General features: G+C 36.0%; 1 protein-coding gene across 1 annotated transcript in view; it reads right to left on the bottom strand.

The window, feature by feature from the left end:
- The window catches only part of GTF2A1L (general transcription factor IIA subunit 1 like), a 75,472-nt gene that overhangs the window by 7,462 nt on the left and 40,116 nt on the right, over positions 1 to 27,894 (bottom strand). Inside the window, exons 7-10 of the mRNA XM_082642001.1 lie at positions 20,490 to 20,574; positions 18,858 to 19,447; positions 2,226 to 2,483; positions 1,444 to 1,533 (exon numbers count right to left, since the gene is read on the bottom strand). Of these exons, the coding sequence (XP_082498127.1) occupies positions 1,444 to 1,533; positions 2,226 to 2,483; positions 18,858 to 19,447; positions 20,490 to 20,574 (1,023 nt within the window). The remainder of the gene's footprint in view (positions 1 to 1,443; positions 1,534 to 2,225; positions 2,484 to 18,857; positions 19,448 to 20,489; positions 20,575 to 27,894) is intronic.

Below are 27,894 nucleotides of genomic sequence, written 5' to 3'. Positions count from 1 at the left end.
ATTAAAGAGGAAGGAACTCTCCCAAAAACATTTCATGAAGCCACCACCACCCTGATACCAAAACCAGACAAAGACAACTACCAAAGAAGAAAATTACAGGCCAATATCTTTGATGAATATAGATGCAAAAATTCTCAACAAAATATTAGCAAACTGAATCCAACAACACATAAAAAAGGTCATGACCAAGCTGGATTCATGCCAGGGTCACAAGAATGGTTCAACATTCACAAATCAATCAATGTGATACACCCCATCAACAAAAAAAAGGACAAAAACCACATGATTACCTCAATAGATGCAGAAAAAGCATCTGGTAAAATTCAACACCCATTCATGATAAAAACCCTTAGGAAAGTGGTATAGAGGGAACATATCTCAACATAATAAAAGCAATTTATGACAAACACACAGCCAATATAATATTCAAAGGTGAAAAGCTAAAAGCCTTCCCACTAAAATCTGGAACAAGACAAGAATGCCCACTCTCACCACTTCTCTACAACATAGTATTGAAGTCCAATGATTCTTCCACCATAATCTCTAAACTCTTCCATGTTCTATGCTGCCATCCTTAGTCTGGGCTCTGTTACTTTATGTACTATCCCTGTTCTTCTTACTATTTGCCTCTTCCAAATTAGCAAACAATGCCAGTTTTTAAACCCAATTACAATTTTCTCAATATCATCCTCATAAGGTTAATGCCCATCAAATCAAGTTTGAACTTCCCCTACCAGGATTCTGGATTTTCCAATCTGCTCCCACCTCTGTCCATCACCCAGCCTCATTTCCTAACACATTCAAAAGGAAAACACCTCATTCAAGGCAGAGCTGTCTCTTCACCGTACCTTATAAATTCTACATGCATTCATTTCTCTGCCTTTTATCAGGCTACTCTACTCTGAATGCCTACTCTCCACACTTATCTATATCCTACAAATCATTCAAGACCTATTTCAAAGCCCCACATCACCCATGAAGGATTTGTGGAGAACTCCAACTACAAACGATTCCTTGCATTTCCTAGCCCCTTTTAGGACTTACTGTCTGTGCCACTTATCATAGCATTTGATTTACATGCCACTCATCTTAGCATTTGATTTATATGCCATGTATTTTAGTATTTGATTCACCTGTCATGTATTTTAGCTTTTGATTTACCTACTATCTTACTGTATGCCATTCTATTATTCCATACAGAAACACCTTGCTTCAATAAGACTGTCACCTCCATAAGACAAGGCCTATCACTTTTTTGGTATCACCAAGACCACACAGCACAGTGTTAGACCCAAAATACCCTCCCAAATTCATAGAATTAATTAGCTATTTTGAGATTAATTTAACTGAACAGTAACTGATCATCATATTTCCCATTATTTTGCTTATTTTCTACTATAAATGCAATTAATAAACCCAAAATCTAAAAGGTGAATACAGTACCTTTTCATACTGACAGACAATTACATTATCTGTGTCAAACAGGTCCGGCACATCCTGCTCACTAACATCATCCTCAGAATTTAAAGGGTCCTAAAGATGAAAGATACTCACATTAATGAATTTCATGATGCTTTGAATTTTTTAAAGACAGAGGGACATATTCTCTCCCTCCAAGGACACAGAATAGTACTGTATTTAAAAGTCAAACAGCCTGAGTTTGAATCCCAACTTAGTTACTCAATAACCACAAGACTGACCTTTGGCAAGTTACTAAAATTCCTTGTATCTCAGTTTTCTCATTTGCAAAATGAGGACAGTAGTAAGACCCATAAAACCCATAAGGCAGCGGTAATGTTAAATAACAAAAGGCAGTAAGATTTAGTATGGTACCTGGCACATATGTACGGCACCATAAAGGATAGTTAATACCACTTACATGCTTCTTAATTATCACATTCCACAAAGATTTCACGGCATTTATTAGGATTAGAGCAGATATGATATGCTTCTACCCTGGCTGCCTTCTTTACCTCCACTCCCATCCCTTAAACCTCTCACTACCCCTAGTTAAGACCAACAAATATAGTAGCTGATTCCGTAATACTTAATACTGAGTTAAATTACAGTTTAAGACTAAAAGTTTAAATACTAGATACAAATAAGTCTCATTTTAAAGACAAAAGACAGGATTAACCTTAACTGTTATTCCTCTTGGTTCCAAAGTATATTAAAGTACAAATGCTATAAATTTTTAAAAGTTTCAGCTCAAAAATAATCCTTACCTCTTCCACAAGGTCTGCTTGAGGGTCTTCATTATCACTACTGTTGGCCGTTGAATCTTCATTTGATATACTGCTGGCTTCTTCAAGTACCTTCAGGTCTCCTGCATCAGTAATCCCTAGAAATTTGTTCTCATCTACATCTCTTGTACTTCCTATTTCATCACTGGAAGATGTATCTCCAGTTCCATCTATTTGAATTATCTCATCAATATCATCATCAGTTACCTGAAGGCTTAAATCCGTCTGAGAATTAGAATCCTAAAAAGAGAAATAAATGCAATAAAGATTTTTCCTGTCAAACAAGGTGTATAAAACATTGGATCACACAAAATATAAAATTACTTAAACAGTTCACAAGTGGCCTCTGAAAACATATTTCTTCCCTGTCAGATGATATTCCCTAAGTTTGAATTTTAGAACACCCCTAGTAATTCTATATAAGATGGGAATAACTTTTAAATTGTAAATAAAGTAAACCCACTTATGGTCATATATAGACAGCAAATCAGTTGACTGTTTTCAGATAATATTTACCAGTTTTTATACATACTATCTTAAATTTATATACCTTTTAGGTTTTAACTATTTTATTTTAAACAATAATTCAATGAAGTAGAAGGGACAAGTGACATCATGCTCAATGGATAAATAAAAAATATAAAGGACTGTACTAACTAGAATAAGCCAAATACAAAAGGACAAATATAAATCAAAACTGACAGAACTAAAAAGATTAACAGACAAATCCACAAACATAGTTGGAGAATTCAACATTCTTCTTCTTACTAATTAATAAAAAAAAAGCAGACTGAAATTCAGTAAGAATGTAGAAGAACTGAACAACACAATCAACCAACATAACCTAATTGGCATTTATAGAATACTCCACCCCCAAATAGCCAAATGCACATTCTTTTCAAGAGCACACAGAATGTTCACCAAGATGGACCATATTCTGGATCATAAAACAAATCTTGGCAAATTTAACACATACAAAGTATGTTCTCTTAGCACAAAGGAATTAAACCAGAAATCAGTAACACAAAAATCTGGAAAATCCTCAAATATTTACAAATTAAACAACATATTTTTAAATATGCATGGGTCAAAGAAGAAATCACAAGGGAAATTAAAACATAATTTTAATTGAATGCAAACAAAAACATTACATTTCAAAACCTGAGATGTAGCTAAAACAGTGCCTAGAGGGAATTTATAGCATTACATGACTATATAAGAAAAGAAGCAAGTCTCAATCAATGGCCTAAAATTCCACCTTAAGAAACTAAAAAAGAGAAGACCAAATTAAGCTCATAGCAAATAAGGAAATAATAAAGATAAAAAGAAAAATACATGAAACTGAGAACAGAAAAAGTCAATTAGACCAAAAGTCCATTCCTTGAAAAGATGAATAAAAATTAAAAAACATAGCCAGACTGACAAAAAGAGAAAGGAAACAAGTAAATGATATTACTAATTAAGGATAGGGTGTCACCATAGATCCCAAAAACATTAAAAGGATAAGGAAACTGTTTTAGATCATTTGGGCTGCTATAACAAAATACCATAAACTAGGTAGCTTATTAACAATGGAAATTTATTTTTCACAATCCTGGAGGCTGAGAAGCACGAGATCAAGGCACCAGCAGATTTGATATCTGGTAGAGCCCACTTTCTGGTTCACAGATGATGGCTTCTCACTGTGTCCTCATATGGCAGAGGGGCTAGGGAGCCCTGTGGGGTCTCTTATAAGGTAACTAATCCCATTAATTGAAGACTCCATCCTTATGACCAAATCGCCTCCCAAAGGCCCCACCTCCTAATTACCATCACCTTTTGGGGGTTAGGATTTCAACATATTAATTTGGGGGTTATATAAACATTCAGACTGATGTAAGGCAATTTACAAAAATTGTATGGCTGTATAGTAGCAATAAACAATTGGAAACTGAAATTTAATAACAGCACTATTTAAAGCAGCAAGAGAAAAGCAACTCATCACATACAAGGGATCCTCTGTAAGATAACAAGCAGATTTCTCACCAGAAACTTTGAAAACAAAAAGGCAGTGGTATGACATATATTTAAAGTGCTGAGGGGCTTCCCTGGTGGTCCAGTGGTTAAGATTCCATGCTTCCAATGCAGGGGGCATGGGTTCGATCCCTGGTCAGGGAACTAGGATCTCACATGCCGTGTGGTGTGGCCAAAATTAAAAATAATAAAGTGCTGAAAGAAAAGACTGAACTAGGAATTCTATATCTGGGAAACTGTCCTGCAAATAAAGCATTTCCAGATAAAAGCTGAAGGAGTTTATTACTACTAGGTCTACCCTACAATAAATACTAAAGGGAGTCCTTTAAGTCGGCATGAAAGGAAGCTAGACAGTAATCTGAAGCCACACAAAAATATAAAGTTCTCTGGTAAAGATAAATACAATGACAAATATAAAAACCAGTATTATCATAATTTTGGTTTGTTAACTCTACTTTTTATTCCTCTATGAGATTTAAGAGATAAGAGCATTAAAAAACTATAAATATAAATCTATATCAAGAAGTACATAATATATAAAGACATAATTTGGGACATCAGTAATATAAAGTGGGGGAGGGTAGAGCTGAAAAGAAGCAGAGTTTTTATATAAAATTAAAGGTGAGTTGGGGGCTTCCCTGGTGGTGTAGTGGTTGAGAGTCCGCCTGCTGATGCAGGGGACGCGGGTTCGTGCCCCGGTCTGGGAGGATCCCATGTGCCGCGGAGCGGCTGGGCCCGTGAGCCATGGCCGCTGGGCCTGTGCGTCCGGAGCCTGTGCTCCGCAACGGGAGAGGCCACAACAGTGAGAGGCCCACATAACGCAAAAAAAAAAAAAAAAAAAAAAAGGTGAGTTGGTATCAGTTCAAAATAGATTGTTACAACTTTAAGATGCTATAAGTAATCTCCATGATAACCACAAAGAAAATACCTATAGAGAACACACAAAAGGAAATGAGAAAACAATCAAAATGTGTCATTACAAAAAAACTACACACAAAAGAATGTAATAAGGGAGGAAATAAGGTGTAATAAGGAAGGAAATAAGGGAGAAAAAAGCTAAAAGACACACAGAAAACAAAATAGCAAGAGTAACCTCTCCCCTATTAGTAATTACTTTCAATGTAAATGGATTAAACTCCCCAACCAAAAGAGACAGATTGGCAAAATGGATAAACAGTATCCAGTTACATGCTGTCTACCAGAGACTCACCTTAGGTCTAAGGACACACAAGGTTGAAAGTAAAATGATGGAAAAAGATATTCCATGCAAATAGTAACCACAAGAGTTGGGGAAACTATGCTAATAACAGACAAAATAGACTTTAATTCAAACACTGTTACAAGAAACAATAAAACATTACATAATGATAAAAGAATTAATTCACCAAGAAGATATAACAATTACAAACATATATGCACCAAACATCAGAGCTCCTAAATATATGCAACAAAAAGGGAGAAACAGCTCTGCAGTAATAGTAAGAAACTTTAATACTCCACTTTCAATAATGAATAAACCATCAGACACAATATCAATAAGGAAATAAAGAACTTGAGCATGACAGACTAACTGTACCTAACAAACATATACAAAACATGCAAAATAGCAGGATACATGTTTTTCTCAAGTACTCACAGAACATTCTCCAGGAGAGGCCATAAATTAGGCCACAAAACAAATCTTAGTATTTAAAAGGACTGAAATCATACAAAGTATCTTTTCTGATCACAATGGAATGGGTCAAAGAAGAAATTTAAAAAACCAAAATCTTTTGTCAAAAGGTAAAAAAATATCTCGAGACAAATGAAAAGGAAAACACAGCATGCCAAAACATATGGGATTCTGCAAAAGAAGTGCTAAGAGAGAAATTTATAGCTGTAAATGCTCATATTAAAAAAGGAGAAAGATCTCAAATTAACAACCTTAAGGAACTAGAAGAAGAACAAATAAAGCCAAAGCTAGTAGAAGGAAGGAAATAATAGCAATTAGGGCAGAGATAAAGTAAAGAATAGAAAAACAACAGAGAAACTAAACAAAACCAAGAATTGATTCTTCAAAAAGATCAATAAAATTTATAAACCTTTGGCTAGATTGATGAAGAAAAGAAGAGAGAAGACTCAAATAACTAAAATCAGAAATAAAGAAACTTTACTAGTGATTTTACAGGAATAAAAAGAATTATAAGACTAACTGTATGCCAACAAATTGGATAACCTAGATGAAATGAACTAATTCCTAAAAACACAAAACCTACCAAGACTGAACCATGAAGAAAGAGAAAATATTAACAGACTTATAACCAGTAATGAGATTCAATTAGTCATCAAAAACCTCTCAACAAAGAAATGCCCAGGACCAGATGGCTTCACTAAAGAATTCTACCAAACATTCAAAGAAGAATTAACACCAATCCTCAAAAATCCTCAACAAGGAAATTCTCTGGCAGTCCAGTGGCTAGGACTTTGCACTCTCACTGCGAGGGCCCAGGTTCAGTTCCTGGTCAGGGAACTAAGATCCCACAAGCCACACAACATGGCCAAAAAAAAAAAAAAATCCTCAACAAAATGCTAACAGAATTCAACAGCACATTAAAAGGATCATACACCATGACCAAATGAGATTTATTCCTGAAATGCAAACGTGGGTCAACATATGAATAATCAACGTAATACAACACATTAACATACTGAAGAGGGGGAAAAAATGACACAATCACCTAAACTAATGGAAAAAAAGCATTTGACAAAATTCAACACCCTTTCATGATTTAAAAATAAAAATAAAAACAAACACTCAAACTAGGAATAGAAAGAAATTGCCTCAACATAATAAAATTGACCTATAAGAAACTCTCAGCTAACAGCATATTCAATGGTGAAAACTGAAAGCTTTTCCTCTAAAATCGGGAACAAGGCATGGATGCCCACTCTTGTCACTTCTACTCAACATAGTACTAGATGTCCTAGCTAGGGCAATTAAGCAAGATAAAGAAATAAAAGGCATCGAATTAAAAAGGAAGAAGTAAAACTGGCTCTGTTTGCAGATGACATAATGTTCTACGCACAAAACCCCCAAAATTCCACACACACACAAAAATGTTAGAACTAATGAATTCAGCAAAATGTACAAAATACAAAACAACATTCAAAAATCAGTTGCATTTCTATACCCTAACAATTAACAACCTGAAAACAAAGTTAAGAAAGCAATTCCAGGCCTCCCTGGTGGCACAGTGGTTCAGAGTCCGCCTGCCTATGCAGGGGACACGAGTTTGTGCCCTGGTCCGGGAGGATCCCACATGCTGCGGAGCGGCTAGGCCCGTGAGCCATGGTCGCTGAGCCTGTGCGTCCGGAGCCTGTGCTCCGCAACAGGAGAGGCCACAACAGTGAGAGGCCCGCGTACCGCAAAAAAAAAAAAAAAGAAAGAAAGCAATTCCATTTACAAAACCACCAAATAGAATACTTAGGAGTAAACGTAACCAAGGAGGAAAAAGACTTGTTCACTAAAAACTACAAAACATTGCCAAAAGGAGTTAAAAATGATACAAATAAATGGGAAGACATTCCATGTTTATGGATTAGAAGAGTTAATATTATTAAAATGTTGATACTACCCAAAGACAACTAAGATTCAGTGCAATCCCTTTCAAAATCCAAATGACATTTTTGGTGCGAATGGAATAGTAAAGCATCTTGAAATTCATATGGAATCCAAAGGGACCCTGAATAACCAAAACAATCTTGAAAAAGAAAATACAAGTTGGAGGTCCCATTCATCCTGATTTCAAGGCTTGCTACAAAACTAGAGTAGTCAAAACAGCGTATTTGCATAAAGACAGACAAAAGACCAATGGAACAGAGAGACCAGAAATAAACTCTCACATATATGGTCTCATGATCTTCTACAAAAGTGACAAGACCAGTCTACAGGGAAAAGACAATCTTTTCAACAAATGCTAAGAAAACTAGATATCCACATGCAAAAGAACGAAGTTGGTCCCCTACCTTACACCATATACAAAAATTAACTCAAAATGGATTAAAAAGTTAAATGTAAGAGCTAAAACTACAAAACTCTTAGGAAAAATATCATAGAGGAGAATCTTCATGACACTGAATTTGGGAATAATTTCTTAGATATGATACCAAAAGCATAGGCAAAAAAAAGAAAGATAAAATGGACTTCATCAAAATTAAAACCTTTGTGCATCAAAGGACACTATCAACAAAGTGAAAAGGTAACCCACAAAATGGGAGAAAATATTTGCATATCATATATCTGATGAGTTAATATCCAGAATATATTTTTAAATGCCTACACTCAACAACAAAACGAAAAACTTGATTTAAAAATGTGCAAAGAACTTAGACATTTCTCCAAAGAAAATATACAAATGGCAATAAGCACATGAAAAGATGTTCAGTATCACTAATCATTAGGGAAATGCAAATCCAAACCACAATAAGATACCACCTCATACCCATTAGGGTGGCTATTATCAAAGAAAAAAAACAGAAAATAAGTGTTGGTGAGAATGTGGAGAAATTGTGCACTGCTGGTGGGAATGTAAAATGGTGCAGCTGCTATGGAACACTACAGTAGTTCCTTAAAAAAATTATAAACAGAATTGTCATATGACCCAGCACCATATCTGGCTATATAATTGAAAGCAGGGACTCAAGGAGACATTTGTATACCCAAGTTTATAGTAGCATTAGACACAACTGTCAAAAGGTATAAGCAATCCAAGTGTTCACGGATGGATGAATGAATTAACAAAATATGGTATATATACACAATGGAATGTTATTTACGCATAAAAAGGAAAAAAATTCTAATATATGCTACAACATGGATGAACATGAGACATTATGCTAAGTGAAAAGGGACACAAAAGGACAAATACTATTTGACCTCTTGCTTTGAGATACCTATAGTCAAATTCATAGAGACAGAAAGTAGAATGGTAGCTGCCAGGGGCTGGGGGAAGATACAAATGGGGAGTTATTGTTCAATGGGTATAGAATTTCAATTTGGGAAAATAAAAAGTGTTCCAGAGATGGATGGTGAGGACAGTTGCACAAGAATGTGACTGCACCTAATGCCACTGAACTGTACAGTAAAAAATGGTTAAAAGGTAAATTTTTACAATAGACAAAATCAATGGTGCTAGTAAACTGTCAAGTATGTGGTAAAACTGATACAGAGTGCTGGTGGCAGGAAAAATTGCACAACCTCTTGAAACTATTGTGGCAATGTACTTGAAGAACCACGGAAATTTTTAGCTTTTTTCCTCAATAATCTTATCTTTGAAAATAATATTTTTAAAATTAATGCAAATGAAGCTTAAAATATAAATAATGTTGTGCTTTATGGTGTGTATTATTATTTATGACAGCACCCAAAACCATGAAACACTTAGATAAAAACAGAATATGTGCAATATATGTATGTTGAGAACTATAAAATTTTAATAAAAGTCAAAGACCTAAATAAAAAATGTATCAATAAATTGGAACACTCATTGTGAAGATGTCAATTCTCCCCTTGTTGATCTATAGATACAACAAAACCCATATCAGAATCCCAGCAGCTTTTTTTGTAAAAAATGACAAGCTCATTCTAACATTTATATGGAAAAGCAAAGAATGAGAATAACCAAAATAACTTTGAAAAAGAATAGTTAAGAAACTCATACTCTCTGATGTCCAGACTTACTACAAAGCTGACATAATCAAGACAGTGTGGTGCTAGTGAGAAGTAGACACATGAATTAATGAAACAGAGTGGAAGTCCAGAAATAAACCAATACACATATGATAACTGATTTCCATTAAAGGTGAACGTGCTTTAAACACTCAATGTGATTTAGGCAACTCAATGGAGACAGGGTAGTCTTTTAAACAAATAATGCTAAAACAACTGAACATCCATATATTAAAAAAAAAAAACCCTAAACCCTAACCTTGCACTATACACAAAAATTAACTCAAAAACGGATCACAGTCCTAAACATAAAATCCATAAAGTTTTTAGAAGCATTCGATGATCTTCACAACCTTTGGTTAGATAAGACACATTAGCAGAAATCAAAAGGAAAAAAGAATAAATTAGACTTCATCAAAATCACAAACTTCTCCTCTCCTAAAGAGAGCGTTAAATAGCAAGGACATGAAGCAACTACAACTCTTACCCATTGGTAGCAGAAATTTGCATTCCACCATACATTGCTGGTGGGAATACAGCCACTTTGGAAATGAGTTTGGCAGTTTCTTATAAGCATACAGGTATCATATGACCTAGAAATCCCACTCCTAGGTATTTACTCAAAAGTAAAGAAAACCTAAGTCCACACCAAAAAGGAAGGAAGGGAGGGAGGGAGAGAGAAAGGAAGGGAGGAGACCCACAAACCCACACATGAATGTTTTTAGGGGATTCATTCACAAATGCCCAAACTGGAAACATCCAAATGTCCAAATGGTGAATGGATAAACAAATTGTGGCACAATGGAATATACTAATATATGCAAAAACATGAATGAATTGTGAATATATCATATTAAAGTTACATATTGCATGATTCCATTTGTTTGACATTCTGAAAAAGGCAAGCCTATACCAAAAGAAAACACATCAGTGAGTGCCAGGGACCAGATGTGGAGGGAGGGTATTGGCTACACAGGAGCCTAAGGGACCTCTTTGGGGTGATGGAAATGTTCTGTATCTCAACTGTGATACTGGTTATATAACTCCAAGTGTTTTGTCAAAATTCATATGTACATCTAAACACTGTATACCTAGATAAAGGTGAACTTTATTGTATGTAGATACTACCCCAATAAATCTGACTGTGTGAAAAGCAAATTATGGTAAGGCTAGTCCTGGGCCTAAATCACGTGTTGGAATTGGCTTTTCACGTTATAGTACTGAAAACCTTAAACCACAAGATCTTCTGTTACAAAATGAATCAGCGCTCCCATGGCACTTTACCAGATTAGTATAAGCTTATTAAGGAATATTAAAGATTCCAGGACTCTTGTAATTGAATTCACGTAGCATCATCTTATTTTACCTGTATCAGTGAGGTCCTCTTTATTCTGGGAAAGGAGTAAGATTACAAATCCAAATTCAATATCAATAACTGCAAAAGAGTTTCGTCATTCTCAACTTCTTTCTTCAGAAGCACGTCCACCAAGCATAAGAAAGTTCATATGATTATCTGACTCCAATCTCCTTTTCCAAGGTGGTAGTTTAACCAAAATAGCAGGCAGTTTTGCAGCAACATCCATAATTGATACTGCAGGCCCATGAATAGAAAGATTTAAGCCTTTCGTATGGCAAACATCCACTACATAGATCAATGAACTCCCCAAGTCAAATTGTTATTAGAAGGTTTCCACCGTCTCTCAAAAATAGTTTATGTCTCCCCAAGGATCAATCAAGGGCTTCAAGTACTGTCCTTTGAAAAGCCATAAAAAATTTGCATAAAGAAGAATATAACATTTTCCCCACACTTTCTGACAAATGTCTTGGAAAAGATAATGATTGGAAATTAAATTGGAAATCATTAAATCAATTTAAATCATTAAATTGGAAAATTTAATAATTCAATTAAATTCTAATGCATTTGAGTGTCACGGCAGCCAACAAAACTTCTTTTAGAATTATTGGCTGGGTCTCAACACTAAGGTATGCCATGTGCTGAAACAGACATTGAAATGCTCTCTCCACTGAAGCAGCAAAAGCATGTGTTGCCAAGCATCTCAGGGGCTCCATCAGTACAGAGAGTACCAAATTCTGATAATCTATAAAAACTTCATTATTACAAAGATGTCAGTTTCCAGTTTCAAAAAAAGGTCTCACAACATAGGAATTTTTTACTGTGCCAATGTGCAAATATGATTAAAATCAGATATCGGCTGCCCTGTGAAGTACTAGTATTTTTATCCTGCTGAATGTTAAAGAAAAGTCACTGCTGATTCTTCTATGAGTTCTGGCTGAACGTGAAGAAATGTCAACAGTTCTAGTGCAGATGACGTCATCCGACAGAAGCACTGCTTTAGTTTTCTTTCTCTGCTCTAAACAAACCAGCTCAATGATTTCTTTCCAAGATTCTCAGCTTCACCAAGGTCTTTTCAATTGCATACAGCTTCTGTGGCTGGGCAGTACAATGAGCAAATGCATAGGACGCTTCAAGATAAAGCTTTATTTGCCAAATACAGCTTCCAACCTTTTCGACTTAAGCTTTCCCCTAATGAAAGGACCATATTTTTCTAATGGTTGGTAAGGACCGATAGAACCTCATACACATATGTGGGAATAAAGATAAAACAGGAGAAGCCTAAGCTATAACATACTTTCTCTTCACATTTTCAAACTAAACTATGTGAAATTCAGTTGCCTATAATCATAATGGAAGGGTACATCTTTAATTCTTAACAGAAATTTAATCCAGCTATCTCCCACAACATAATGGCAATAATGATTATATATTACCTAACCATGTACAGTAGCATCCCATGTCACTCTACTCTTATTTTGGATGAAATATACCTCAACATATTTTGACAAATACAAAAAAAAAGTATCTTGTTAAATTGGCTTTTTTCCTCTAAAGAAATAAAAATGTCACGTATCTTGTTAAATCGGCTTTTTTCCTCTAAAGAAATAAAAATGTCACATACCTGGTTTAAAAATCTGATTTAGAGATATTCATTTAGAAGTAGCATATAGTGACTCAAAAAAATATGTGCTCAATTAACTGAATCATGAATTCAAATAACTATTGGTATGATATTTTATCTTTTAGAGGAGTATCAGAATGGATTGGAAGAAAAATAAAAGCTCTTAAAGTTATATATTCTCTAATCCCCACACTCCATCCATTTTTCATTCATAAATTGATATTGAGCTACATCAGTGGTTCTTCATCTTAACTATGTATTATAATCACATTAGAAAACTCCAACAATAGTAAGGGGACCCCACTCCAGACCAATTAGATCCATATCCCTTGGGGCAGACTTGAACATTTTTTTAATGCCCCAATAATTCTAATATTTAGCCAGAGTTGAGAACTATTGAGCCAAGTAAACTAGTCATAGATCCTCTTCTTTTAAAGCTTATATTCTAGTACACATGAATGTGTGTGTGTGTGTGTGTGTGTGTATTCTTAGGTGTTGAGTATACAAGGATTAATAAAATGTACCTCTCAATGCACACAGGACATTTTAATGCATCTCTTAACTACATTATGATAGATACATACGTAAGGTGCTATGATAACACAAAAGAGATACATCCAACCTAATAATGAAAGGGGAGAGGGTAGATAGAAAGGTATTAAGTAAGATTTCTGGAGGAAGTAATAAATGAGCAAGCAGGAATTAACTCTGCTGTTTCCTGCCTTTCTCTGCTTTTGTTATCCCCTCTGCTTTGTGCCTGGCTTTTCTGCTGCCATCCTTTCTTCCGGTTAACGCAGATCATTGCTCACAGTTTGTTGTTACCAGTATAGTAGTAGGCATGAAATAAAGAGTAAGTAAGAATTTGTAATGAGGTGGATAGACCTAGAGTCTGTCATACAGAGTGAAGTAAGTCAGAAAGAGAAAGACAAATACTGTATGCTAACACATATATATGGAATTTAAGAAAAAAAAATGTCATGAAGAACATAGGGGTAAGACAGGAATAAAGACACAGACCTACTAGAGAATGGACTTGAGGATATGGGGAGGGGGAAGGGTAAGCTGTGACAAAGTGAAAGAGCGGCATGGACATATATACACTACCAAACGTGAGGTAGATAGCTAGTGGGAAGCAGCCGCATAGCACAGGGAGATCAGCTCGGTACTTTGTGACTGCCTGGAGGGGTGGGATAGGGAGGGTGGGAGGGAGACGCAAAAGGGAGGGGATATGGAAACATATGTATATGTATAACTGATTAAATTTGTTATAAAGCAAAAAAATAAAATAAATTAAAAATAAAAAAAAAAAAAAAAAAAAAAAAAAAAAAAAAAAAAAAAAAAAAGAGTAAGTAAGAAACTCTGGCTGAAAAAGAACATGGAGGTCCTCGTATGCCACATTAAGAATGTTGACCTAAAAAAACCCAGACTGCCAGATATTTCTCAGGCAAAGATAGGTTTATTCAGGATCAGCAGAAATTTGGGGTGTGCAACCATGGCGAGCCACATGCAAGTCCCCTCGAAGGAAGAAGGCTTATATAGAGAAGAAAAGGAGGTTGGGAGGGCTACAGTAAACAGAGTCCACAGCTCTTCATTGACTAAGTTGTTGTCAGGATAGAAGCGGGGTCTTCTAGTTGGGCTCTGCTATTGTCACAGGGCGTGAGAGCGCCCCCCTCAGGTCTCCCCACTCTACTTAATTGAGATTTCTGTTTATTAATTTTTTTTTACAAGGAGCTTAAATTTTATCCTGTAGCTGATGGGCAGTCAGTGACATGTTAAACAGGCTGCATGCTGAGTAAATCTATGGTAGCCATGAGGAGCAGAGGTCATAGCTAATACTCACTGAGCTCTTACCATATGCTAGGCAGTATGCTGCTGAGCCCTTCACACTGATTATCTCACATAATCCTCCCACCACCACAATTCCATGGTTGCTACTATTATCTTTATTTTACAAATGAGGAAATAGTAGCTTGCCCAAGTCACGTAGTTATTAAGGGATAGAGAAGGAATTCAAAACATTTCTGACCCCTGAAGCCTTTAACCTCTAGGATGTATGGATTGGAAGGAGTGGAGTAAGAACCAGCAGAGACTACAGGCTAATAAATTAGTTAGAAACTACATTATCCCAATTGAGAGACAATTAGGGCAATGGCAGTAGGGATGGAGAAGAGGGAAAAGATTCCAGAAATATTTGGTTTTAAACGTTGTCAAAAATTACATGATTCAGCCTTTAAAAGGAATGAAATTCCCATATATGCTACATGTATGACCCTTGAAAATGTGCTAAGCAAAATAAGCCAGTCACAAAAGTACAAATATTGTATGATACCACTCATGTGGTACCTAGTAGTAGTCAAATTCATAGAAACAGAAAGTAGAAGTTACCAGGAGCTGAATGGAGGGGTAATGGGGAGTTATTGTTTAATGGGTACAGAATTTCAGTTTGGGATGATTAGAAAGTTCTAGAGGTGGTTGCACAATAATGTGAACATGCTTAATGCCACTGAACTGTACACCTAAAAATGATTAAAATGGTAAATTTTATGTTATACCGAGGACCCTTGAACATGGGTTTTCGAAATGCGCAGGTCCACTTATACGTGGATTGTTTTCAATAAATACATACTACAAGGTCTGTGACTGGTTGAATCCGTGGATGCGGAATCACGGATACAGAGGGTTAACCATAAAGTTAGATACAGATTTTTGATGGCACAGAGCTCAGTGTCCCTAACCCTTGCACTGCTCAAGGGTCCACAGTATATACTTCACAAAAATTTTTTTTTTTTACAATTTTAAAAATAATTTTTAAAGGACTTCCCTGGCAGTCCAGTGGTTAAGACTCTGCACTCCCAGTGTAGGAGGCACAGGTTCGATCCCTGGTTAGGGAACTGGGATCCCACATGCCACATGGCATGGCCTAAAATAAATAAATAAAAATAATTCTAAAAACCACATGATATAAGGAGGATGAGGGGGAGAGGGGGCCAAAAAGTCACTGTAGTCCTTGGCTTGGGAGACCAGGTGGGCAGTGGTACTATGCAGTATTTCTGATGAGGAAACAACTTATTATAACATTCAGGGAGAGCTGTCTAGAAAGGAAACAGACATGAGAATGAAGCTTAAGGGAATAACTGGGCTGAAAATGCAGTCATCAACAAGCAGGTCATAGTTAAAAACCATGATAATGCATGAGATTGCCCAGGGAAAACATGAAGTGAAGAGAAATGGGCTGAGAATAGAACCTTAGGAAACAGCAAGGGCAGATAAAGAGGAGCTCGCTCACAAAGGAGGTAAGAGGAAGCAGTCAGAAAGGTAAATAATTAAAAGAGAAGGTAGCAAAAATGATAATATTTGGGAGAGAGGGCAATGAAGATGGTGGGGAGAGCCGGCAAGAAATAAAAAGGAGCTGGAGGGCTTCCCTGGTGGCGCAGTGGTTGAGAGTCCGCCTGCCGATGCAGGGGACACGGGTTCGTTCTCCGGTCTGGGAAGATCCCACATACCGCGGAGCGGCTGGGTCCGTGCGCCATGGCCGCTGAGCCTGCGCGTCCGGAGCCTGTGCTCCACAACGGGAGAGGCCACGACAGTGAGAGGCCCACGTACCGCAAAAAAAAAAAAAAAAAAAAAAAAAAAAAAGGAGCTGGAGAAGATACACCACCATACCCATTTCTCTCTTTCTACTCCTTCTTTTTGGAGTCCCAATGAAGACCTGAGTTTCTAATTTTCTACAGCATTATAAGATTAGCAAACAAAATTCCTACACTGAGGAAAAACTTAACATAGTAATATGCACTTTAAAATAGGAACACATCAAAACTTGTCAGGAATATATTTTATGAAACAGTAATAATGCTAAACCTACATAAAAACTTAAGATCTCTGGCAGTCTACACAGGAAAAGTGAATAAGTAGGGCTAATTGTAACTTGCTTTAAGCAATAAGAATTTCTGAAAAGCTATTTATAAAGAGCTATTTATAAAATTTTCTGAAAATTAAATCAGCATAAACTTTACCAGATTACTATTTTAAGATAACCTACAGTAAGTTTTTAAAAATATTATAAATTAAATTCTTTTGAATGTTTGGATGTTTGTGTTTTAAATATAGATTTTAAAACCAAGCAAAAGGGCTTCCCTGGTGGCACAGTGGTTGAGAGTCCACCTGCTGATGCAGGGGACATGGGTTCGTGCCCCGGTCCGGGAAGATCCCACATGCTGTGGAGCGGCTAGGCCTGTGAGCCATGGCCGCTGAGCCTGCACGACCGGAGCCTGTGCTCCACAATGGGAGAGGCCACAACAGTGAGAGGCCCACGTACCGCAAAAAAAAAAAAAAACAAACCAAGCAACAAGTTATATGAAAAGTTATCCAATATATCACATCCCCATAAAGCATAATAGCACTAATCTAAAGCTTATTATGGTGACAGAAGCTATTAAAAACTCTATATACATCTCTGATAATTCTAAAAATTATGAGCTTGGTTTTATGCCCAGTTTACAGACTTATGACTGAATTTCAGAGAGCAACATTACCTAGCTTGCTTGTAAGTGGTAAATCTAGAATTGGAACCTACTGTGGCTTTAAAGCTTAAACTCTTAACCACTACCCCCTAAACAATCCTTAATCTCCCTTAACTAATCTAATTCCCCATATCAGAACAAAGTACAATGTGACACCTAATAAGTAACAGTAGAATAAGTCCTTGAATCATCACACCAGAAATCTTCAAAGTTCATATAGAGTCCAGGAGAAAAACGCCTCTAAAAGTTATATTACAAGTGATAAAAACAAATGCTTATTTTACAGTTATTTTCCCTCAAAACCAAATGTTTCATAATTATGAGTTTATCCTCCATTTCTTAATTTTATACATTATGTGAAAAATATAATGAAAAAACACTCAAAAAACATTTTAATCTTAATACATTATACCAAACTAAACCAAAAACGGACTTGTTAAAAGATTTTGAACAGGCTTCATCAAACATCTGAAATATTCTAAAACAAGTCAAATGGTTTCTGATAGACATATTATTTGTTCATTATCCTTCACTGTACCCTATACCTTCCCCTTCTATCTAGAACAATGTGAAGGTGACACTTAACTACTACATTGCTGCCGATTTGTACAGTGGTTCTAAAGGACCACTAAACCATTGGCTGGAGACACAAACCTTTATTTGTCATATGTCACTAAATTGTATAAATGGAGTTAGCTGTAAGACATAATTTTACATTTGTAAAAAGATAATGCAAGATTTTTAAATTTTACCATGTGAAATTCTCCATGAATCTTTCTGCCATCACTATGAATTCCTTGGAAATTAATAATGTAAACCTATTTTTAATATGGAAGGCTAATTAGGAGCTATTTTTTAGTAGTTTGAATTCCAAAAGAAATTAAGTTAACTAGTATTTTAGCAAACGGAGAAACAAAGTATCTACTAGCAAGGTAATTCCTCATGTAGAGAAAACTTTAATATGGGAGTTTAGGAAAATAAGGTAGAGCAAGAAAAAAAATACTTTGAACCTCTTTTGTATATTAAGTATGACAATGAATTACCTCAAAACACTCATTTAATTACTAGGATGCATTTCTGAATCTTAAATTTTATCTGCAGACAAAAAACAATTCTCACTATGTAAGGGAGAGGTAAATGGATTACCTTAAAACAAATGCATTTTCTATAAAGAAATATTCTAATTCATTAATTGAAACTAAAAGTTTAGAAATGCTGAGCATGAATACTTTTAAAAACTGATAGTTATACTAAAAATAATAAAGAAACAATCTTCTAAAGGAAAAAACAAAACATGCTTTTGAGTAACCTTACAGTTTAAAAAAAAACACTCAGGACATCTAATCACTAGCTACTGTTTATCTCCTAATTCCATTAAAATTGAACATAGAACTACCTTCTCTGAGACAGGTAGGCTGCTGGGCTCCTCTGTATTTCTTGGCTGCTTTACAGAATCACATCCACACATCCTATTTTTAAGAACACGAAGCTGAACATCAGGCATGTGCTGGTGCTGAGCCCCCTGAGGGCCTGTGGACAGGGGCCCACCATGCAGATTTTGAGTCACGCTAGCTGAAACATTGAGCACTGACTCCACCTTAGAATCCATTTGAGAGACCTGTGGAGGAAATACAACACCTGAAAGGCTGATATACTGAGAGTTTTCTGGCTGACTCAATAAAGCTTCAGACATGATTTTATGCTCATTTCCAGGATGTATTAGAGTATCACCAGTAGTATATTCTAAATGTTTCCTATCCACTGTCCCAGAATGAAGAACCACAGGTTGTTGGAGCACATTTTCCACTGTCTGTGATTTTTTAGTAGTTGCTTGAAGACAGCATGGGTTTAATTGTGGAATACTGGTCTGTATTATTGAAGGCTGCCCAAGCTGCTGAAATACTTGCTGAAATGGATGCTGAAGAATACTTGCTCTTCCAGAAGTCTGTGTCACCATAATTGGCACATTAACTTTATAAAGGTGACCTTAAAAAGAAGAAAACTGTAAGTATAACAGAATCCTAATTTCCTTTAAATTTCCTAAAAAAAAAATCTCATGCACAGGAGGCTGGGAGGAAATACATCAATATGTTAACAGTGGTTACCTCTAGGAGTTTTTCTTCTATTTTTCAGATTTTTTGTGTTTCCTATAATAAATATGCATTACTCTTATTTTTAAAAATTAAATATATCCTGCTTTAACTCTAGCCTTTTCCCACTATTGCTTATATGGCACATTTTGAGACACATATAGGCCACCAATATTTATTCCATGAACCTCTCTCATTGTTTAATAAATTACAGTGTTAACAACCCAAATTGGGATTTTAAGAAACCTAATCATGGAGAATGTATTTCATATAGTTAAGATGTAAGATACCATATAACAACTATAAGACAAGGATATCCAAAAAGGGTTTAATAAGTTCAAAAGTTATCAAATTTCCCCCCCTCTTTCCTTTAAAATAATACTAACAAGAAGAAAGAAGAAATTTATTTTTTGAGCATTGAGTCAGGTGCTTGCTTAAACTCTGTAACAACCCAAAAAATAGGTATGATTCTCTTTCAAATCAAGAAACAGTTCTTTGAAAAGCAGAGGTTAATCTCCAAATTTTTCAAATATTCTTATACAATCTCCAATAAGAAAAGAGGCAAAGGTTGATAAATCTAATCTTTAGTTTTTCTTGATTAAAGCTAGCTGGGACACATGTGTGTCAAAATTCAGGTAACTGACTTGAATTAGAGAAAACCTATATAAAGCATCTTACACAATGTTGGGATGAGAATTGGAAGCAAAATATAGGACAAGCTTAGTACCTGCCTTAGTAGACAGCCTTAGTGTATTTCGTGGTAGATTGCTTCCATAACAATAAAAACTACCATTTATTACTACTTTTAAATAAGTTTTATTAAAGGTTCCTATAACTTCAATAACTTGTGGTATACAGTTTATTTAAAATCATGAAAGTTAATACCCAGAAGTTAGTACCAAAGCTAAAAACAAAATATTTTTAAACTATACTCTTACCAGATGCCGTCCGTAATGTCACACCTGCTGGTACATAAACAGGATAACCAGGAAAAGTAAAGTTTACACTGGAGTTTGAGGTGCCCTAGATATGAAAATTTCATATTAGAAAGTTAGAAAAAGGCTTTACTTGAACCTTTTTTTCCTGATCTTACGGAGGATAAAAAAAATCTGATTAAGGTCAACAGGACAATAGTAGCACTTAACATTAGGGCTGAGTTCTCTGAATAAAACAACTTTTTAATATTCGATTTAGATCATCTCATTAAAAATAAAAGAAATTCTGTTCTATGGCTATTAGCAATGAAGTCAGTAAGGCTTCATAAATAACATGAACATTGACTCATAAAACTCGCCCACAACACAGCTTTGTGTGGGCCACTGATACCCAGATATCAAATATAAGAACCACAGTTGTTTATAGGAGTCCTCTAGTCTGTAAGTTGATGACTAATAATGTTATTTTAAAGCAGATAACACAATAGTGTGTAATTTTTATTTTGGAATAATTAAACCTTAGGGTTTTACATTTTTAATACTAAATGAAAAAACAAAAAAAGTTTTTTAGTTTTTTACTAGACCTGCAAAAATTTAAAAGATTGATTAATAATAGCCAATGCTGGTAAGGATATGATAAAAATCAGTTCTCTCAGACCACTGCTTATGAGTGTATATGGTATAATCCTTTCAGAGCCCAATTTTGTAACATATACCAAAATTGAAAACATGCATAATCTTTGACCCAGAAATTCTACTTCTAGGAATTTATCCTGATTACCTGATTATCACACAAATACAAAGACATATCTACAAGTGTAATCACTGGAATGCTATATTAGAAAAACACTAGCAAGAATTTAAATGTCCATAAACAAAAGGCTGGTTAATTAAACTTGATACATCCACTAAGGCTAATCAATATTTAACTAGCATTGAAAACAGTCCATCTATATTACTAAGTTAAAAAAAAAATTACAGAAACAGTACAGAGAATGATTCTGCTTTTACCCTGAAAATTAATGTAACTTTCTTTAATGAAAGAAGTCTAAATGGATATACATCATACAGATAAAACAGTTTATCTTTGGGTTATAATCCTACAGGGCTCTATCACTTTTTACTTTATAAATTTGTTTGGTTTTACTCTTTAGAAGTATATTATTTCTTTAATGAGGAGAAAAGGTATTTCCAAGAATTTCAAAGGCAGAGATATTTCTTCATTGGTTTCATATCAAAACCAGCACCATTCTTCCCAAAAATCCTGATAAGGGCTATGCTTTTTGTTTGTTCTTAATGAAGAAATAGAAATATATGGCCTACTAAAATCCTGTACCCTAGAAAGGAAGCTCATGGGCTGAAAGAAAATGAAAAACTTTATATAATAAAGTTATATAATCATGTTTTATCTTCAAAGAAAGGTAACAGAGAAAAAGTTCTATTTTGCCCCACCTGAAAACTACTCAATTTTCTATATATAAGTTTTAATTTTATCTTCTGCCCCCAAATCCTGGGGGGGGGGGCGGAATCTAACCTCTATTATACAATGGTAAAAAAATAACCAAAATATTCCACTTAAATAAAAGGAAGAATTATGATGTGCCTCAACCCTAGGGGGAAAAAAATCAGAAAAACATTCGTATCAAAATCATCTATTTAGGATCCACCAAGTATATGACATTGTATTAAAACTCCATACAATGTAAGTTAAGAAATTTCCTAACTTTGTAGGTACAGTCTTGGCAGATGCTAACAACTGCTCTGGAAGATAGGAAAAGTTGGTAAGAAAATATTAATTCTGGAACTCCTGAATTTTTGCAACACCTATGTTATAGAAGCTATTTCTATCTCCTCATCCCTTACCACATCTTTTCTCATTCAACTGGAGGATTACAAATTACATCTCTGCACAGCCTTCTGGCACCATTCACTAAAACTGGGGCATCTCTGTTAAAATATATCTTAGATATTGGTTCAAGATGGCGGAGTAGAAGGACATGCTCTCAGTCCCTCTTGCAAGAACACCAGAAACACAACTAACTGCTGAACAATCATCGACAGGAAGACACTGGAACTCACCAAAAAAGATACCCCACATCCAAAGACAAAGGAGAAGCCACCATGAGACAGTAGGAGGGGCGCAATCACAATAAAATCAAATCCCATAACTGCTGGGTGGGTGACTCACAGACTGGAGAACACTTATACCACAGAAGTCCACCCACTGGAGTGAAGGTTCTGAGCCCCACGTCAGGCTTCCCAACCTGGGGGTCCGGCAAAGGGAGGAGGAATTCCTAGAGAATCACACTTTGAAGTCTAGTGGGAATTGATTGCAGGACTTCGACAGGACTGGGGGAAACAGAGACCCCACTCTTGGAGGGCACACACAAAGTAGTGTGCGTGTTGGGAGCCAGGGGAAGGAGCAGTCACCCCATAGGAGACTGAACCAGACCTACCTGTTAGTGTTGGAGGGTCTCCTGCACAGACAGGTGGTGGCTGTGGCTCACCATGGGGACAAGGACACTGGCAGCAGAAGTTTTGGGAAGTATTCCTTGGCGTGAACCCTCCCAGAGTCCGCCATTAGCCCCATCAAAGAGCCCAGGTAGGCTCCAGTGTTGGGTTGCCTCAGGCCAAACAACCAAGAGGGAGGGAACACAGCCCCACCCATCAGGAGACAAGCAGACTAAAGTTTTACTGAGCTCTGCACACCAGAGCAACACCAAGCTCTACCCACCACCAGTCCCTCCCATCAGGAAGCATGCACAAGCCTCTTAGATAGCCTCATCCACCAGAGGGCAGACAACTGAAGCAAGAAGAACTGTAATCCTACAGCCTATAGAACAAAAACCACATTCACAGAAAGATAGACAAGACAAAAAGGCAGAGGGCTATGTACCAGATGAAGGAACAAGATAAAACCCCAGAAAAACAACTAAAGGAAGTGGAGACAGGCAACCCTCCAGAAAAAGAATTCAGAATAATGATAGTGAAGATGATCCAGGACCTCGGAAAAAGAATGGAGGCAAAGATTGAAAAGATGCAAGAAATCTAACAAAGATCTAGAAGAATTAAAGAATAAACAAACAAACAGAGATGAAAAACACAATAACTAAATGGAAAATACACTAGAAGGAATCAATAGCAGAAAAACTGAGTCAGAAGAACGGGTAAGTGACCTGGAAGACTGAATGGTGGAATTCACTGCCTCAGAACAGAATAAAGAAAAAAGAATGAAAACAAATGAAGACAGCCTAAGAGACCTCTGGGACAACATTAAACACAACAACATTCGCATTACAGGGGTCACAGAAGGAGAAGAGAGAGAGAAAGGACCTGAGAAAATATTTGAAGAGATTATAGTCGAAAACTTCCCTAACATGGGAAAGGAAATAGCCACCCAGGTCCAGTAAATGCAGAGAGTCCCATACAGCAAAAATGCAAGGAGAAACATGCCAAGACACACAGTAATCAAATTGGCAAAAATTAAAGACAAATAAAAATTATTGAAAGCAGCAAGGGAAAAACAACAAATAACATACAAGTGAACTCCCATAAGGTTAACAGCTGATTTCTCAGCAGAAACTCTACAAGCCAGAAGGGAGTGGCATGATATACTTAAAGTGATGAAAGAGAAAACCTACAACCAAGATTACTCTCCCTGGCAAGAGTCTCATTCAGATTCGATGGAGAAATCAAAAGCTTTACAGACAAGAAAAAGCTAAGAGAATTCAGCACCACCAAACCAGCTCTAAAACAAATGCTAAAGGAAATTTTCTAAGTGGGAAACACAAAAGAAGTAAAAGACCTACAAAAACAAACCCAAAACAATTAAGAAAATGGTCATAGGAACATACATATCGATAATTAAATGTGAATGGATTAAATACTCCACCCAAAAGACACAGGCTTGCTGAATGGATATAAAACCGAGACCCATATATATGCTGTCTACAAGAGACCCACTTCAGACCTAGGGACACATACAGACTGAAAGTGAGGGGATGGAAAAATATTCCACACAAATGGAAATAAAAAGAAAGCTGGAGTGGCTATACTCACAGCAGATAAAATAGACTTTAAAATAAAGAATGTTACAAGAGACAAGGAAGGACGCTACATAATGATCAAGGGATCAATCCAAAAAGAAGATATAACAATTGTAAATATATATACACCCAACATAGGAGCACCTCAATACATAAAGCAACGGCTAACAGCTATAAAAGAGGAAATCAACAGTAACACAATAATAGTGGGGGACTTCAACATTTCAGTTACGCCAATGGACAGATCATCCAAACACAAAATTAATAAGGAAACACAAGCTTTAAATGACACAATAGACCTGATAGATTTAATTGATATTTATAGTACATTCCATCCAAAAACAGCAGATTACACTTTCCTCTCAAGTGTGGAAGGAACATTCTCCAGGATAGATCACATCTTGGGTCACAAATCAAGCCTCAGTAAATTTAAGAAAATTGAAATCATATCATGTATCTTTTCTGACCACAATGCTATGAGATTAGAAATCAATTACAAGGAAAACAAACATAAAAACACAAACACATGGAGGCTACACAATACATTACTAAATAACCAAGAGATCACTGAAGAAATCAAAGAGGAAATAAAAAAATAACTAGAGACAAATGATAATGAAAACACGACGATCTAAAACCTATGGAATGCAGCAAAAGCAGTTCTAAGAGGGAAGTTTATGCTATACAAGCCTACCTCAAGAAAAAGAAAAATCTCAAATAAACAATCTAACCTTACAGCTAAAGGAACTAGAGAAAGCAGAACAAACAAAACCCAAAGTTAGCAGAAGGAAAGAAATCATCAAGAGCAGAACAGAAATAAATGAAATAGAAACAAAGAAAACAATAGCAAAGCAATAAAATGAAAACCTGTTTCTTTGAGAAGATAAACAAAATTGATAAACCATTAGCCAGACTCGATCAAGAAAAAGAGGGAGAGGACTCATATCACTAAAATTAGAAATGAACAAGGAGAAGATACAACAGACACTGCAGAAATACAGAGCATCCTAAGAGACTACTACAAGCAACTCTATGCCAATAAAATGAACAACCTGGAAAAAATGGACAAATTCTTAGAAAAGTATAACCTTCAAAGACTGAACCAGGAAGAAATAGAAAATATGAACAGACCAATCACAAGTAATGAAGTTGAAACTGTGAGTAAAAATCTTCCAAAAAACAAAAGTCCAGAACCAGATGGTTTCACAGGTGAATTCTATCAAACATTTAGAGGAGAGCTAACATCCATCCTCCTCAAACTCTTCCAAAAAATTGCAGAGGAAGGAACACTCCCAAACTCATTCTACGAGGCCACCATCACCCTGATACCAAAACCAGACAAAGATACTACAATAAAAGAAAACTACAGACCAATATCACTGATGAATATAGATGCAAAAATCCTCAACAAAATACTAGCCAACAGAATCCAACAACACTTTAAAAGGATCATACACCATGATCAAGTGGAATTTATACCAGGGAAGCAAGGATACTTCAATATACGCAAATCAATGAATGCGATACACCATATTAACAAATTAAAGAATAAAAACCATATGATCATCTCAACAGATGCACAAAAAGCTTTTGACAAAATTCAACACCCATTTATGATAAAAACCATCCAGAAAGTAGGCATAGAGGGAACCTACCTGAACATAATAAAGGCCATATATGACAAACCCACAGCCAACATTGTTCTCAATGGTGAAAAAGTGAAACCATTTCCTCTAAGATCAGGAACAAGACAAGGCTATCCACTCTCACCACTATTATTCAACATAGTTTTGGAATTTTTAGCCACAGCAATCAGGGAAGAAAAAGAAATAAAAGGAATCCAAATCAGAAAAGAAGAAGTAAAGCTGTCACTGTTTGCAGATGACATGATAGACATAAAGAATCCTAAGGATGCTACCAGAAAACGACCAGAGATAATCAATGAATTTGGTAAAGTAGCAGGATACAAGATTAATGCACAGAAATCTCTTGCATTCCTATACACTAATGATGAAAAATCTGAAAGAGAAATTAAGGGAACACTCTCATTTACCATAGCAACAAAAAGAATAAAATACCTACCAATAAATCTACCTAAGGAGACAAAAGACCTGTATGCAGAATACTATAAGACAGTTATGAAAGAAATTAAAGATGAAACAAACAGATGGAGAGATATACCATGTTCTTGGATTGGAAGAATCAACATTGTGAAAATGAGTATACTACCCAAAGCAATCTACAGATCAATGAAATCCCTATCAAATTACCAATGGCATTTTTTTTACAGAACTAGAACAAAAAATCTTAAAATTTGTATGGAGACACGAAAGACCCCGAATAGCCAAAGCAGTCTTGAGGGAAAAAAACGGAGCTGGAGAAATCAGACTCCCTGACTTCAGACTATACTACAAAGCTACAGTAATGAAGACAATATGGTACTGGCCCAAAAACAGAAATACAGATCAAGGGAACAGGACAGAAAGCCAAGAGATAAACCCACGCACCTATGGTCAACTAATCTATGACAAAGGAGGCAAGGATATACAATGGAGAAAAAACAGTCTCTTCAATAAGTGGTGCTGGGAAAACTGGACAGCTACATGTAAAAGAATGAAATTAGAACACTCCCTAACACCATACACAAACATAAACTCAAAATGGATTCGAGACCTAAATGTAAGACCAGACACTATAAAACTCTTAGAGTAGAACATAGGAAGAACACTCTTTGACAAAAATCAAAGCAAGATCTTTTTTGATCCACCTCCTAGAGTAAAGGAAATAAAAACAAATGGGACCTAATGAAACTTAAAAGGTTTTTCAAAGCAAACTACAAACAAGACAAAAAGACAACACTCAGAATGGGAAAAAATATTTGCAAATGAATCAATGGACAAAGGATTAATCTCCAAAATATATAAACAGCCCATGCAGCTCAATATTAAAAAAACAAACAACCCAATCAAAAAATGGGCAGAAGGGCCTCCCTGGTGGCGCAGTGGTTGAGAGTCCGCCTGCCGATGCAGGGGATACGGGTTCGTGCCCCAGTCTGGGAGGATCCCATATGCCGCGGAGCAGCTGGGCCCGTGAGCCATGGCCGCTGGGCCTGCGCATCCGGAGCCTGTGCTCCGCAACGGGGGAGGCCACAACAGTGAGAGGCCTGTGTACCGCAAAAAAAAAAAAAAAAAAAAATGGGCAGAAGACCTAAACAGACATTTCTCCAAAGAGGACATACAGATGGCCACAAAGCACATGAAAAGCTGCTTAACATCACTAATTATTAGAGAAATGCAAATCAAAACTACACCTCACACCAGTTAGAATGGGCATCATCAGAAAACCTACAAACGGGCTTCCCT

Source organism: Mesoplodon mirus, assembly GCF_964341445.2.
Source record: "Mesoplodon mirus genome assembly, chromosome: 14".
Classification (NCBI taxonomy): domain Eukaryota; kingdom Metazoa; phylum Chordata; class Mammalia; order Artiodactyla; family Ziphiidae; genus Mesoplodon; species Mesoplodon mirus.
The sequence above is the reverse complement of the archived record's forward strand: the minus strand, read 5'-3'. Positions and strand labels throughout refer to the sequence as shown.